A 13,926-nucleotide genomic window follows, 5' to 3' on the forward strand; every position below is an offset into this window, starting at 1 on the left:
AAAAATGTTAATTGTAGAATCTAAGTGATGGGTATATGAATGTTCACACTAAAACTTTTCCAATTTTTTTTATGTTTTAAAGTAATTGCACCATTGATAACACTTTCTCAGCCCTCCAGGTCTACTTTTGGTCTCCACCAGTGAGCTAGTCTGGTGGGCTAGCTGTTAAAGAGAAAGCTAGCTGGACTTCACTTGCTGGTGTGTGTGTGTGTGTGTGTGTGTGTGTGTGTGTGTGTGGCGTGCCTGGGTGTCCTTTCTGTGCATGTGTACTTGTGTCAGGGCAGCAGTTGATGCAATCTCTTATGTTCCCAGGGGACTTCAGATGCAGAGCGAGCCCTTGCTGTGGCCAGGCTTGTGTAAGTTCTTCTCTCTTTGGGACTGCCTTTGCCTCTCCCATGGGCTGTGTGGTCTTACTATTCCTGGTGACCTTGGAGGTGACATCTTTCTGCTTCCCAGTTCTGCTTCCCAGTCCACTGCCTTCTGTTTCCTGGTTAAGAGTGTCAGGTTTCCTTCTCTATTTGTGCCGTCCAAGGCCTGCCCTGGGCCTCATGTGTACCCATTGTGTCTGGACCCCAGAGAATCTCTGAATGAGGGCCTATTTTTTAGTGTTAATTCATTTTTGATACTTTGATACTTCGCTGCTTGCTGACTGTGCGACTTTAGGTAAGTTACTTAACCTCACAGAGAACTTAGTTTCCTCATCTATAGAATAAGACCAATAGTACTACCTCCCTCTGGCATTACAGGGAAAGGTAAACGAAATGATGCATGTAAGTGTCTTGCAGTGTGTGGCACACAGTGAGCGCTTACTAAGTGCTAGCTATTGTTATTAATTACAACCAGGGTGAGAAGGAACCCAGGCAGTAGTTGCTGCTGTTTACAGACTGTTAACTGTGTATGTACCAGAAGATGAGGGACTATGTCTGAGAATTGTTTGCAGGAAGCCACCTGTGCAGCCTAGCACACAAAGACTGCCCTGCAGCTTCCACCAGAACCAGTGCCCTGGAAAAGGGCTCTTGTGCTCCTGTCACTTTTATGTATTGACAAAGGGCTTTTACCACCCAGTTAGAACTGGAACTCTGGGATCTAGTGCAGCGTGGCTGTCATTCTGCATTTGACTTACCTGATACAACTTGAAACTAGCGAAGTCCTCTACGCTAGCCCTTACCTCATGTGTGAGTGTGTTATATTCTTCCTCTGGAGCTCTGCTCAGGGGAGCCAGTTGCACATTTTAGAGACAGGATTTTTTACCTTCTGTCACTGAGGGTTGGTGTGTTTCAGAGGGCTAGGGACACTGTAAAAATTTCATGAGCTCAGACCCATGCCTTTGACTCTGTGCTACTCTCAAGTTGAGCATTTATTACCTTTTCTCCTTCATGTTTTTCCAGTGAAAATGATGTGGCTGGTATTGACGTCAACATGGGATGTCCAAAAGAGTATTCCACCAAGGTAAACTGATTTCTTTATACTTGTTACTAATACAGGGTGCAGATTAAGGGAGACTGACAGGACGTGACAATGAAGTACAGTCCCTGACTCTGTTCTAGATCCTGTACTAATGGGCAAAGTGCTCCAAAGGATATTATTAAATCTACTGGCAAGAGTAGAATATAGATTATGGTAGATTAGCTAAAATTACTGTATCAGTGTAAATATATAAAGTTGATAACTTCTGTGGTTATGTAAGACTATCCCTGTTCTTAGAAAATATACACTGAAATATTTAAAGGTCAAAGGCTATGATGTACGTAATTACCCTCAAATGGTTCAGGAAAAATTTTATATGTGCATACACATGTATACATATATATATAAATAAATACACACACAGAACACTTGTGCTCAAGTAATAAAACAAATGATGTAAATGTTAAAAGAAAGAATCATGTGAACAGGGCTTTGCCTTTTCTTGACTAAAACCAAGACACATGTTACAAAAAAATAGAGGATGTAATACGTGTGTCCCCATTGTCATCACAAGAGATCAGACATGACTGCTAGGGAAACGCAGAGAAAGGAGCAGAAAGGCAGCGCTTTAAACTAAGGATCCTGTGCGGAAATGTGGGCCTTGGTGAGGAGGTTTGGGACCCTGAAGGCGGAGGGAGGGACACAAGCAGGGACCTAGAGGCCAACATGAAGTAGAGGCAGAGAACCTTGATTTGACCAGAGGGTTGGGGAGTGGGAAACAAAGAGGAAGCTGAGGAACACAGGATTGAAAATCTGGATTGGGACCAGATTAGCTGAACTTTGACTTGAGATCTCTCTGACCTTTTTTGAACAGAGAAGGCATGTGATCAGAAATGTAGTTTCCTTCCCCAAGGGGAACCAGTGTTACTGGTTTCTTGTGTATCTTTCCAAATATATTCTATATATAGAAATATTTAGACATACTAATCTGGAAGTCATGTGTCTAGTGGATTTGAGTGGATTCGAGTGGGAAGAGGCTAGAGGTCAGGACACAAGTATGGGAGATGAAGGTCTTGGGTCCACAGGAGAGACCAGAGATGGAGAGAAGAGAAGCCAAACTAGAGCAGAATTTGACAGGACTTGGCTGGCAAATGATTGGACTGGAGAGGTGGGATGAGTGGTGGTGGTAGGTGGAGGAAAGACTGGCAGCCTGGAGGACTGTTGGTCGTCAATGCCACCGGGACAGCTAGAGGAAAAGGATGTTTGGATCGGAAAACAAGGACAGCTTGGGATTGGCTGAATGTGGGGTACCAGAGGGACTCCTGCGGGGCTGTCCCTGGGAATCTTACCACAGGGTGTGAGGTCAGGGTCAGGCAGACATAGAAGATGTCCTCATGGCCCACCGCCCAGAGTCAGCCGCTCTGCTCTCAGGAGTTACTTGGCCTGGGGACCTTTGCTTTAGGCCAGGAGGCTGAAGGCTGCCTGAGGGAAAAGCCGTTTGGATGCTTGAAAACCAGAGGGCCTTCTGGACAGCTGCTTCAAGGAATTGTGGAGGTTTGAAATTGCCTGTGAGAAGTTGAGAATATCAGGTTATCTTTTGCTACCTTCTAATTACTCTTGGATGCCCCTGAGTTGCATATGGAGCAGAGTTGAAATTGTTGGAATATTCTCCCTGAGATCGTGGAGTGAAAAAAGCAAGAAACAGAATTGTATATGGTGTACCACCATTTATATATGGGGGAGGGGGAATGAATATATATATATATAACATACATATATGTTTACTTCTCTTCTCATAGAATATATTTGGAAAGACACAGAAGAAACTAGTGATACTGGTTTCCCCCAGGGAAGGAAACTAAGTTTTTATTTGGTTTTGCATAGGGACTAAATCCCCATTGCAGGGTGCTACTTAAAATAATAAATAACTGTCACAGCACTGGTATTGACAAGTCAGGACGGATACCTCCTAGTATGTCATACCAATGCATACCAGCTGAATATCGCTCTCTTCTCATAGTTCAAAAATTGAAGTCATATTAAAAAAATAAATCAAATCTCAGGGATGGAGAGTTCTTACTCTTTATCCTTTTGAACTTTTAAGATTTTTAATGTGTTACCTATTCAAAAAAGCAAATAAATAAGTTAAATAGAAAGGAAGGAAGGAAATACCAATTGAGAAAGCCATTGTTGTGGAAGGAAGGGCCAGTGAGACTGGATTTTAGATCCTGTGATTCTACAAGGAAGGGCCGGATTTCATGTGTGAGGTGAAGGACATACAGAGCCAGGGTTGAGTGGCCAGGGCTTCCTTAAGTCCTCTAAGGTTTGTAGCTGAGGGTCCAGGGCTAGGAGCTCCTCTGATCTTCTCTTTCTCCTCTGAAATGCAGGCTCAGTCTTTGCTGGTTCAGTGTTCTCTCTGGTTCTAATCTGTCACCCTTAAACATGAAATTAAACTCTAATAATAACTGAACAAAAACCTTCTGAGCATATCCTGTGAGCATTCATTAGTATACAGTCTGTATACTAATACCATATATTTATTGGATTTGTTTTTTTACATTTCCCCCTCCTCTGATTATTTAAGTAATTCATACCATTGTACAAAACTTGGATAATGTAGAAAAGTACAAAAGAAGCAGGAAAATCACCAGTAATCCCACCATCAAGGGACAACCACTGTTACTAACGTCAAGATTTAAGTGCTTCCATAGGCTGTTGGTTTCCATTAGCTGGGGCTTTTGTTAGAGTCTGACATTTGTCTGGGCGCTCAGAACTGGGTGGGCCATTGTCGTGGACAAGGGTTGCAGGTGATGTGTAGCTTTGCTGGAGGTGGTGGTGTCAAAGGAAGTGATGTTAAAGATCAGAAGAAGATGCATTTGATCTCATTTCAAAGGAAGAATGATCTATTGTTTTTTTAAGAACTTGACAGATGGTGGGGTTTAGTTTATTAAGACACTGAGACCCTGGGTAGGGAATGGGCAGTCCTGAAAATGTTTTTTTAGAACCTACTTCTAGATAGATCTGTGGGTCTTGCTAAGAGAATCGGACTGATGACATTTACAGTTCATCAAACTCTGGTCCCTGAGATTGTGGGCACAGATGCAGCTGCTTTTCTGCATGCTTAGGAGAAGTGCTGATTTTAACTTGGTCCCTTGGAGGCAAGTACTGGGGTGCTGCCAGATTGCCATACCACGGGGAGGAGCCACCCTTCTCCAGCTGTAAGAAGCCTCTCTGTGTGCTTTTCCTTAGGGTGGAATGGGAGCTGCTCTGCTGTCAGATCCTGACAAGATTGAGAAGGTAAGTCCTGCATGAGTGAAAGCAGAGGTCCTTAAACATGCCTGTGAACTTGAGTTCCCTGGAACACCTCTCCCTTCCCTTCCCCAGATTTAGGGGATCAGTCACTCCACCTGGGAGTCTGGACATATTTTTAAAGGCTTCCCAATGATTTTGACATGCAGGCAGGTTTAGGAACCCCTGAGCTAGCCTACAGCAGCCTTGGAGTTCTTAGAAGCCCAAGGCTAGGGACGTGTCAACCGAGAGCAAGGGGACCTGAGGACTCATTTAAAACCACCTCTGTATTGCCTCTCTCCCTTCTGAGAAGATCATGAGAATGTAGGCCAGGCTCTTTGTGGGTTGTGGATGGGCTCAATGGCTGTGTGTTTCAGGTGATAGGACTGGCCTTTCCTAGGGGGCTTGATGAGATAGAGTCCACCATCCGCCTTTGAGAGCAGCCAGGCTAGGGACATGTGAGGTAAGCTGAAGTTAGCCTACTCTGATCCCCTTCTCTTGATGATTCTGGTGGCCAGCTTCATGAGGCCCTGGGGACAGGTTGATGTTTGCCACCCCATGTTGTGAGCTGCCAGGGCATGTGGGAGTGACATTTTCTGCCACACCATATACACCTTTTAGTTTCTTCTTATTCCACTGGCTTTTTCCTTATCACTTCTCTTAGCTCCTTTGATTTCCTTTTCATTCTCTATCCCCATTTTCCTGTCTGGGCTTTAAGCATCCTAGTGTCTCCCACAAGGTAGAGCAACTTGGGATAAGGCACCACCCATTAGAGCTGCCTTTGCTGGGTCAGTAGCCCAACTCTGTATATTCCTCCACCCTCTACTGTCTCTGGGATCTAGGAAGACAGTGTGTTTGTAGGCTAAGCACCTTCTCATTTTTCCCATGGGCAAAAAGGCACAGGTAATGTATTTCTAATGTGCCTATAATGTATCTTTACCATTTGTAGGGTAATTTCCTTTCTAAAGTAAATCCTGTTACCTGCTCAGATCTGGGCCTGTCTTGGGGCCTTTTCCCCCACAGACTTTCACACCACAGAGACATGAGGTGTGGCTTGGATCTGGGAGAGTTGGATCCAGGAGAGGTTCAGATAGAGTGTGACCAGAAGACAAACTCCAGTTGGCCTTACCCCTCCCATGTGACTCTTGAAAGTAGCTAGGACTTTTGGTTACTAATTGCTTTCTTGGTCCTGAACATGCACATGAAATGAACAGAAATACTGAAAAAGATGCTTAGAGCTGCTTGGATAAAATACACCAAAAGGAAATTCTGCAGAACAGAGAATTGGATCAAACCAGCTGATATTTCTGAAATTACCAAACATCAGAGAATTCTAAGTCAGCACTTACAAAGGAACCTTCCAGAGATGGTACTGTCAGCCTGAGGGAAAGGATTAGTGTCTCTGTCAGAGAATTTTTTATTGTGTATCTTGATGGATAACAATACCCACCCTCCCCTCTTAAAGGGTAGGTGCCCCTTTAAGGCCTGCCAAAGTGATCCTAGGACTTCAGGCCCAGTCAGCCTCCTGTGGCAGCACCTGGGGACAGTTCCTTCCTGCCACGCTCCGGCAGCTGTGCCTGGGCCAGCAGGCCATGTCTTGCCTATGATCTGTCTAGCTGCCTATCAACCCAGCCTCTTGGTCTGATGTCTCCTGGAGAGGCCTGCCCTAGCCTGTCCCTGAGAGAAAGGCCTCTTTCACTGGTTCTTATAATCTGGCTCTCTGCTGCCCCCACCTGTTAGAACCAAAACTGGCAGCCACTGCCTGGATGTCCCCTTGCTCTGCTGGACAGGGATCCAGTTTTTGGAAGAGGGCTCTTGGGATCACCTTCCCCTTGGCTTGCCTGGCCCGAATTTTTTGGTGAGGGAATAAGATAGTAAGGCCACAGACTTACAATGTCATCTACACTTTCTTGATCTCTGACTCTCATATGGTCTGGTTTGCTACTGACCTGACACTTTTCTGTATGACTTTCTTGATTTTTCTTTGGAGTCCTTTGCAATTACTATGCAAAATAAACACTTTTTAATATGTTGACTATGTTGTCTTTTCTGTTACCAGTTTCATTCCTGTATATCCAACTCCCCTAAAGAGAGGGGTACTTTAGGACAGGGTCCGGGTTCTGTTAAAGCTTTCCTGCTCCCTCCCTTGCCAGATCACGAAACAGCAATCAGGGAACATTGCTTTCAGACAGAAATGGAGCCGTGAGCTGTGTGTTCTCAACCAGCGTTAGGCCTTAGAACCATTTTGAGGAGAGAGTGTACTGGGCAGAGTCTTTGGGAAACACATATTCCTAAACCTTGCCCCTAGAGACTCATTCAGGAAGTATGAGGTAGAATCTAAGATTCTGTATTTCTTAAGCTCTCCAGGTGATTCTGATGTTTGCCCTGGCAAAGGATCACTGTGTTCTAAAGAGGCACGCATGCAGATCCATCTATGCGTGTATTCACTCATTCATTCATTCACCAAATATTTGTATGCCACTGCATCCTAGGCAAGGGGCTACTGGTGCTGGGGGTTCAGCATAGAAAAAGGAGGGTGGGTATAGCTCAAATGGTAGAGTACATGCTTAGCATGCACGAAGTCCTGGGTTTGGATCCCAGTACCTCCATTTAAAAACAAAACAAAACAAAACAATAAAACTAATAATAAATAAACAAATAGACCTAATGACCTCCTCCCCCCAAACAAACAAACAAAACAAAACAAAATAAAAAAGATGAATCCTTTCCCTCATGGAGCTTATGTAATAGACACATTCACATGGACACATACATGGACATAGGCGTGTCCATGCCAGTGGGCCACACAGGTCTGGAGCAGAATTAATTAGTACAAGCAGTTGCAGTTGTTTGTTCCAGAAGAGGCAGATGCTCTTGTGTTCTCTCTGCAGATCCTCAGCACTCTTGTAAAAGGGACATGTAGACCTGTGACCTGCAAGATTCGCATCCTGCCATCGGTAAGGATGGTGTGTTACATCTGAAGGTCCATTTTCTCTGGAGATGTAATACGGAGGTGTGAATGACTCTTGAGGGGCCGGAGAAGGTTTGGAGAAGAGGGTAGGGCTGAACCCACTCGAGGAGCTGGCAGCTACTCCCTCTGTGACTTCAGTAACCACCCTGTGTGGTCCCCTCCCTCAGCTGGAAGATACCCTGAACCTTGTGAAGCGGATAGAGAGGACTGGCATCGCTGCCATTGCTGTTCATGGGAGGTGAGTGGTTGCCTTTCTAGTGACCGACTTGCAGGGAAGTCCTCAGCCATCTTAATGTTTTTTTTATAAGACCCCAGGTGACTACCAACTTCTGTGTATGCAGCCTAGGTCCGCCTAGCTCTTTGACATCTTGTAAGTTCTCAGGAAGGTCATACCCTTTATGTGGTTGCATTTTCCTTTGTTTCATTCTTTGAGCATATACTGTGGTAGGCACTGCACCGAACTTTGGTGATATAAAGAGACCAAGAAGGAGGAGAAACACTTCTCCCTCAGGATGAGTGATTTGCTCAAAATTTTATGCAGTCAGGAAGTGGTGGAATTGGAGCTGAGTGTCATTTTCTTTCCACTACATTCAGCAATAGCTTCTCCCTCGAATGACCCCAGGCAGATTGCTGTTCTTTTAAAGACATTACCTATTTTATCTGCCCTTGTTGGACTGCCAGCTGTCACAATGACTAAACAGTCCTTGTATCTGTAGCTAATGAGCTCTTTATTAGGAGCTGAGGTGTTGCTGAAGCCTACCCTTGGTTTCCCAGCCAAACATGCTCCCTGTGTCCAGGATGTACTTTTGTACATAATCCCAGGTCAGCCGACTTTGGCCAGAGTGACTTCTCTTCTTAGTGATGTTCCTTTTGAGTTCAGGCATCTTGTTGGAACAGCCCATTTTTTGCTGGTTGTGTCTATTACAGCATTTTCAGAGAAGGGAACCCAGAACTCCAACATATAAAACAGAAAATCAGAGCTGTGTGTGTTGCAGTCAAATGCTCTACCACTGAGATCAGAGCTGTGTGTGTTGAAGCCAGTAGAAGGAGGTGAAAGGCCATGCATGTGTACACACATGCCCTTTCCTGAGACAGCAGGCTCTGGGCTCAGACTGCCTAGTTTCAAATCCCAGCTCTGCTGTTTGTTGGTTGTGTATCCTTGGACAACTCATTTGACCTCTTTGAGCATCATAGTCCTCATTTTAAGTCCTCAAATTAAGATAATTTCTGCTTTATTGGGTTGTCATGAGGCTCTTAATGAGGTTATAAGTTTACAGCCTTGGCATGGTGCCTGGCATATAGTGTTCTCTAAATAAATAAAGCTATTCCTTTTCCCCACTAGTTGGAAACACTAGGAAGACAGTTTTGGGTGAGTTTAAGGAGGGACTTTCTGGCCATCAAAGTTGTTGAGGATGGGCTAGCACTGGGCAGCTGGGGGTGTGGAGAGGTGGAGATGGAGGCTGGGGGTTGACCAGGCTTTCTAAGGCCTTGTGGCCCCTGACCCTTTTATTGAGGAGTTTAGCAGAGGGAACACACTCAGGCAGGACCTGGGTAAGGGCTGTCTGGGCGACCACCTCTCTTGCTTGTTCTGAGCACACCTCAGGTCAGGGCTTACCTCAGCATCCCTGAGACTCACTCACTCATACACAAGAACTCTTGCAGTTGACCGTGGAAGCAGGAGCCCCAGCTTGTGGTCCTGCCTCCCCTGTGGTTCTTCGTGACAGCCATGGTCTGTGGCCTGCCCTGGTTGCTGGGCCTACCCTATGCCAGGTGCTTCTCCCCAGAATCAGCTGCCCAACTTGGCCTCAGCACAGGCAGCTGTGTGGGAGTGGCCAGTCTGAGCTGCGGCAGCTGTTCCTAGTCCCTAGGGGAGGGCAAGACTGGGACAGTAGAGGCAGCATTCTTAAGACACTGTCTCTCATCTCTGGCAGAGGCGAGGGGAAGCCAGGGAATAGCAGTATGACCACCCACATCAGCCCCCTGCAGCCATGCCCCACATGCAGGCCTCCGAGGGCTGGACTTGCCTTCTCAGCATGAGTGCGTGTACTCTCAGAGGTCAGGGAGAGCCATCCCCTATAGCCCAGACCCCCATCCTTGCTGCTACATGGCCTTCCTGAGGTTCAGTAGGGAGGACAGTAGGGTTTGGCTAATGTGACCCTGTGCTAACTGTGACATGCCCTTTCACACCGAGCCCTCAGCCTTCTTTTTTCTGTCATCTCCAAGGAAGCGGGAGGAGCGACCTCAGCACCCTGTCAGCTGTGAAATCATCAAAGCCATCGCTGAAACCCTCTCCATTCCTGTCATAGCCAAGTAAGCCTTCCTTCCTCCTCATTTATTTTTTTATGCCTCATCTCACCCAGAAGGGATTTGAGGTGGCATATAGAAAATGGAATGAGATAGCATCAAAACATGACCCTAAAGGAGAAGAAAAAAAAGGGTGTGACAAAAAATGAAATTGGGAATGAGGCTGTGGAGTGCTTGTCATGTCTCTTGGCCTCTGGTGAGTGGCCACTGTAGGTATGTGGTAGGCAGTGGCCCAGGGTGTTTTGGTGGACTGGTTGAGGTGGGAGTGTTCAGGGAGAGCAGGAAAGTGACTGCTGAAACAGGCCCAGGAGAAGGCGATCACACCAGAGTCAGGTGGGCAGAGTGTGGGGTGAGAAGTCCCAAGCCAGAACACATAGAGCCATGGCTCAGGGAGCATGACGCAGGTCATGGTCCAAAGCCTGGATGAGCATTCTAGGCAGTGGCAGGACCAGGAACCTTGACTGGCAGGTGTGAGGTACCAATGACCAGCCTAAAGGCCATGCAGTGTCCTGTTGCCACTGGGGAGCTGGCCTGTGTAGGCCAGTTGGGAGTCCAGCTCAGCCTTGCATCTGCCTGATGGCAGGATGGGAACAAAGAAGTTCAGAAGCCCTGAAGCCCCAACAAAATGCATGCCTGGCTGGAGGAAGAGAGAGAGCTAAGGGTGGGGTGGTAGCCAGGCCTGGCCTTCCCCAGGCCAGGGAGTTTTAGGCGTGGCTTAGAGAGAGGACAGGGCTACTCAAGACCCTGGGCCCTGTTGCTACTGCTGCCACTTGAAGGGGGTGCCCCTCTACTCCCATCCCCACATGCAGTGCTGTCTCAGGATGGAGGCTGCTTCCCGGCTGCTAATGGAACAAAGACAGAGCAGTTTCCAAGGGGACCCTTGGGGCCACAGGGTGGCAGGAAGGGAAATTGCAACTAAACCGCGCCTCCTTCCTTCCTCTCATAACCACCACTGCGTCTGTTCCCTACCCAGGGTTTTGATCTAGCCGTTAGTGGGCATATAGGTGCCCAAGCCTGAGGATTTTCCTGTGATCCCAGTATGCATGACCCCTGTCCCTCAGATGTGGGCTGACTTTAGCCACTGTTCAGGATGAGGGGGAAGGAAGGTAAAATTTCCGGAGTACCTGTTAAGAGCCAGGCTTCTTGGTTTGGGCTGCTTGACTGTATTATCTCACTTGGTGCTTCTGACCCCATAGCGGGGTATGTGTTGTAATCTCCAGTCTCTCGAAGCTCTCATAGCTGAAGGACTTGGCCAAAGTCACTTAATGAGCAGCAGATCTGGGAGTTGCTTTCTTAAAATGCTAGTATGAGGATGGGGATACCAGGATGGGGATACCTCTCACCCCCCTGTTGCTTTTCAGTGGAGGATCTCACGACCACATCCAAGGGTTTTTGGATATAGAAGACTTTAGACAAGCCACGGCAGCCTCTTCAGTGATGGTGGCCCGAGCAGCCATGTGGAACCCATCCATTTTTCTCAAAGAGGGTCCACGGCCCTTGGAGGAGGTCATGCAGAAGTATATCAGATACGTATGTCTACGCAGTTTTTCAAAACAAAACATTTTCTCTGTCCGTCACATTCCTGCAGAAAGTGCTTTGGGTGAGCCCCCAGCCCCCAGCAGCCTGTGTCTATTTCCTTTTCTTTGTAGTTCTTGTAGTGTAGCATGGGTTCTCCCTGGCTGCAGTGTGAACAGAGAGGGTGCTGGGGAGTTGTGCCCCTACCACCACCCTCTTCTAAAGCTTCCAAGATGTGGGGGGTCATAGCAAGGACGTCTGGATCCCGGATGCTATTGGGGCCCCAAGCACATGATATTTTTCTTTTTCTCTCTCACATTTCTACCCCCTACACATACACACCCGTGCACAATGACAGTGGCGTCTGAGTCCCTGAAGACACTTGTGCCAATAGGTTGGCACTGGAGCACCCACAGCCAGGAGGAGCCATTGTAGCTGTTGTTGTTGAGGACAGATTCTCTCCGTAAAGACATGTCACCTGATCATCAGTCACAATCCCTTCTAAAACTCTTCTCTTGCTAATTCTTAGAGTACTTTAACTATGATCTTAGGAAGTAGCCTAACTTTAACCCTCTTTTCAGGCAATAGCTTTCTCTTCTCACTGGGAGCTTGATGATGGTGCCAGGGGCATTTCCCTGTAAGGGAGGGTTTTTTTGACACCTGTTCTATCCCCTTGGCACAACCCTGGAACTCTGTGATTAGCTGTGCATATCTATAGGCAGAGACAGTGAGTGGTCCTCAAATTCATCAGTGAGTTGGGCCTGAGAAGAGAGCTCAGCCCTCACCCAGAGCAGACGTACACCCTCCTCTTCAGTCCTGGAGCTCTCACCCACCTGAGGAGTCAGAAGCTTCTTAGATCCTCAGACTGCCTATGCCCCCTTCAAGCCATGTCCATGCCTGGGCAGTTGTGGCTGCCATGACATGTGGGTGTCTCCAAGGCTGTGCAAGCTGGGGATGGTCAGAGGCCCTGAGGTCTATGTCCAGAGCTGCGCAGCCTCTGTTCCAGAGCCTCCTCTGCTTGATGCTGCAGCCCTCATCCTCTTGGCTTAGGGTGTCCTGTTGGGCAGGTTGGTGACCACTGGGTTCTCCAATGATCTGGGTCAGCCAGAGGCACGGGAGGCTTGCCTCAGCCTAGATCAGCCGGCTGGCAAGTCTGTGGCAGAAAAGGCACGTTCAGTAGTGCCGAGCTTGCTCGCTGGGTGAAAGGTGATGTTATTATTCCTGCTCAAGCCCTCCCTTGGCAGCTCAAGAGGGTGTGTTGGGCCAGAGAAAGGGAGTGGCTTTTAAGCATAAGCAGGGCTGCTTCTGGTTCAGCCAGGTGCCTTCTGTCCCAAACAAGTCAAATCAAGGCCTTGCCGCTGGCCAGGGCTTACTCAGGTGTCCTTGCTTTTCCTGAGTGTGCCATGGCACCTCCAAAACACTGAAGACATAGGCCTAGATGAAGCATTAGAAGAGTGTAGGGGGTGAGGGGGGCAGGGGTTCTGGAGGGCTGGGGCACCCTTCACCCAGTGCTCTCCTGCCTGCCTCAGCCAGGTGGGCTTCATTGGGTATCCCTGGGCAGTCGTCCTGCCTCCCTGAGTCTGCATTTCCCAATCTGAGCAGTGGTAACAGCTGCATCTCACACTTGTCTAGCTCAGTGAAATGACAGGTAACACATGCGAACATGCTTGGTGATGGTGCTTTGCTTTTCCCATGAAGGGGGAAATTAGAGACAGGCTATTTAAGATAAGGAATAGAAGAGTCACACCCTTGTCCCAGGGCTGGTCCTGTCACAGCAGAATTTGGCTATTCCCCCTCCCCGCCTTCTAAGATGCTTGGCCGCAGGTCCTCTGTGGTAGCCAATGGTGGCTGAAGTAGGAGGAGCTTCCTACACATCTGGACCTTAGTCAGACTGTCCAGCAGGGTGTGCTCCTGACCGTGGGCCTCAGTATGACCCTCAAGCATTGTACCACTAACTGGAAGAGTAGGCGGCCAGGATGGAGATAGCTCTTTTATGGGGTCACACTGCCTCAGCCTCAGGGACACCTCTAATACCCCCTCAGGGCCCTTTCTCTGCTATCAGAGCATAGCCCTGGCCTCAAAGCCTGCCCAGGCAGCAAGGGGGCTCATGACAGTTCTTCTCTCAGGCTGTGCAGTATGACAACCACTATACCAACACCAAGTACTGCTTGTGCCAGATGCTGCGAGAACAGCTGGAATCGCCCCAGGGAAGGTTGCTCCATGCTGCCCAGTCTTCCCGGGAAATCTGGTGAGAGGGGCAATGGGCTGCTTATCTGTCCTTGCAGACATTATCCAGACTTGACCCTGAGCCCTAAGCTGACTCTACCAAGGGACCCGGGACACAGCTCCTAGAGGTGGATGTGCTGGAGTGGGGAGGTGGAATGGCTTTGCCTCACAGAAGGAGGTTGGACTTAAAGCTTTAGAACTTTCTAGCCCTGGAT

General features: G+C 47.9%; 1 protein-coding gene across 6 annotated transcripts in view; it reads left to right on the forward strand.

The window, feature by feature from the left end:
- Positions 1-13,926, forward strand: part of DUS2 (dihydrouridine synthase 2) — a 48,639-nt gene that overhangs the window by 30,223 nt on the left and 4,490 nt on the right. For all 6 annotated transcript variants that reach the window (XM_072967591.1, XM_072967588.1, XM_072967589.1 and 3 more), the window contains 8 exons: positions 313-356; positions 1,389-1,449; positions 4,657-4,704; positions 7,587-7,652; positions 7,834-7,904; positions 9,890-9,976; positions 11,332-11,500; positions 13,612-13,733. In XM_072967591.1, coding sequence (XP_072823692.1) covers positions 313-356; positions 1,389-1,449; positions 4,657-4,704; positions 7,587-7,652; positions 7,834-7,904; positions 9,890-9,976; positions 11,332-11,500; positions 13,612-13,733 — 668 coding nt within the window. The remainder of the gene's footprint in view (positions 1-312; positions 357-1,388; positions 1,450-4,656; positions 4,705-7,586; positions 7,653-7,833; positions 7,905-9,889; positions 9,977-11,331; positions 11,501-13,611; positions 13,734-13,926) is intronic.

This window comes from Vicugna pacos, chromosome 9 (assembly GCF_048564905.1).
Source record: "Vicugna pacos chromosome 9, VicPac4, whole genome shotgun sequence".
In the NCBI taxonomy this organism is placed as follows: domain Eukaryota; kingdom Metazoa; phylum Chordata; class Mammalia; order Artiodactyla; family Camelidae; genus Vicugna; species Vicugna pacos.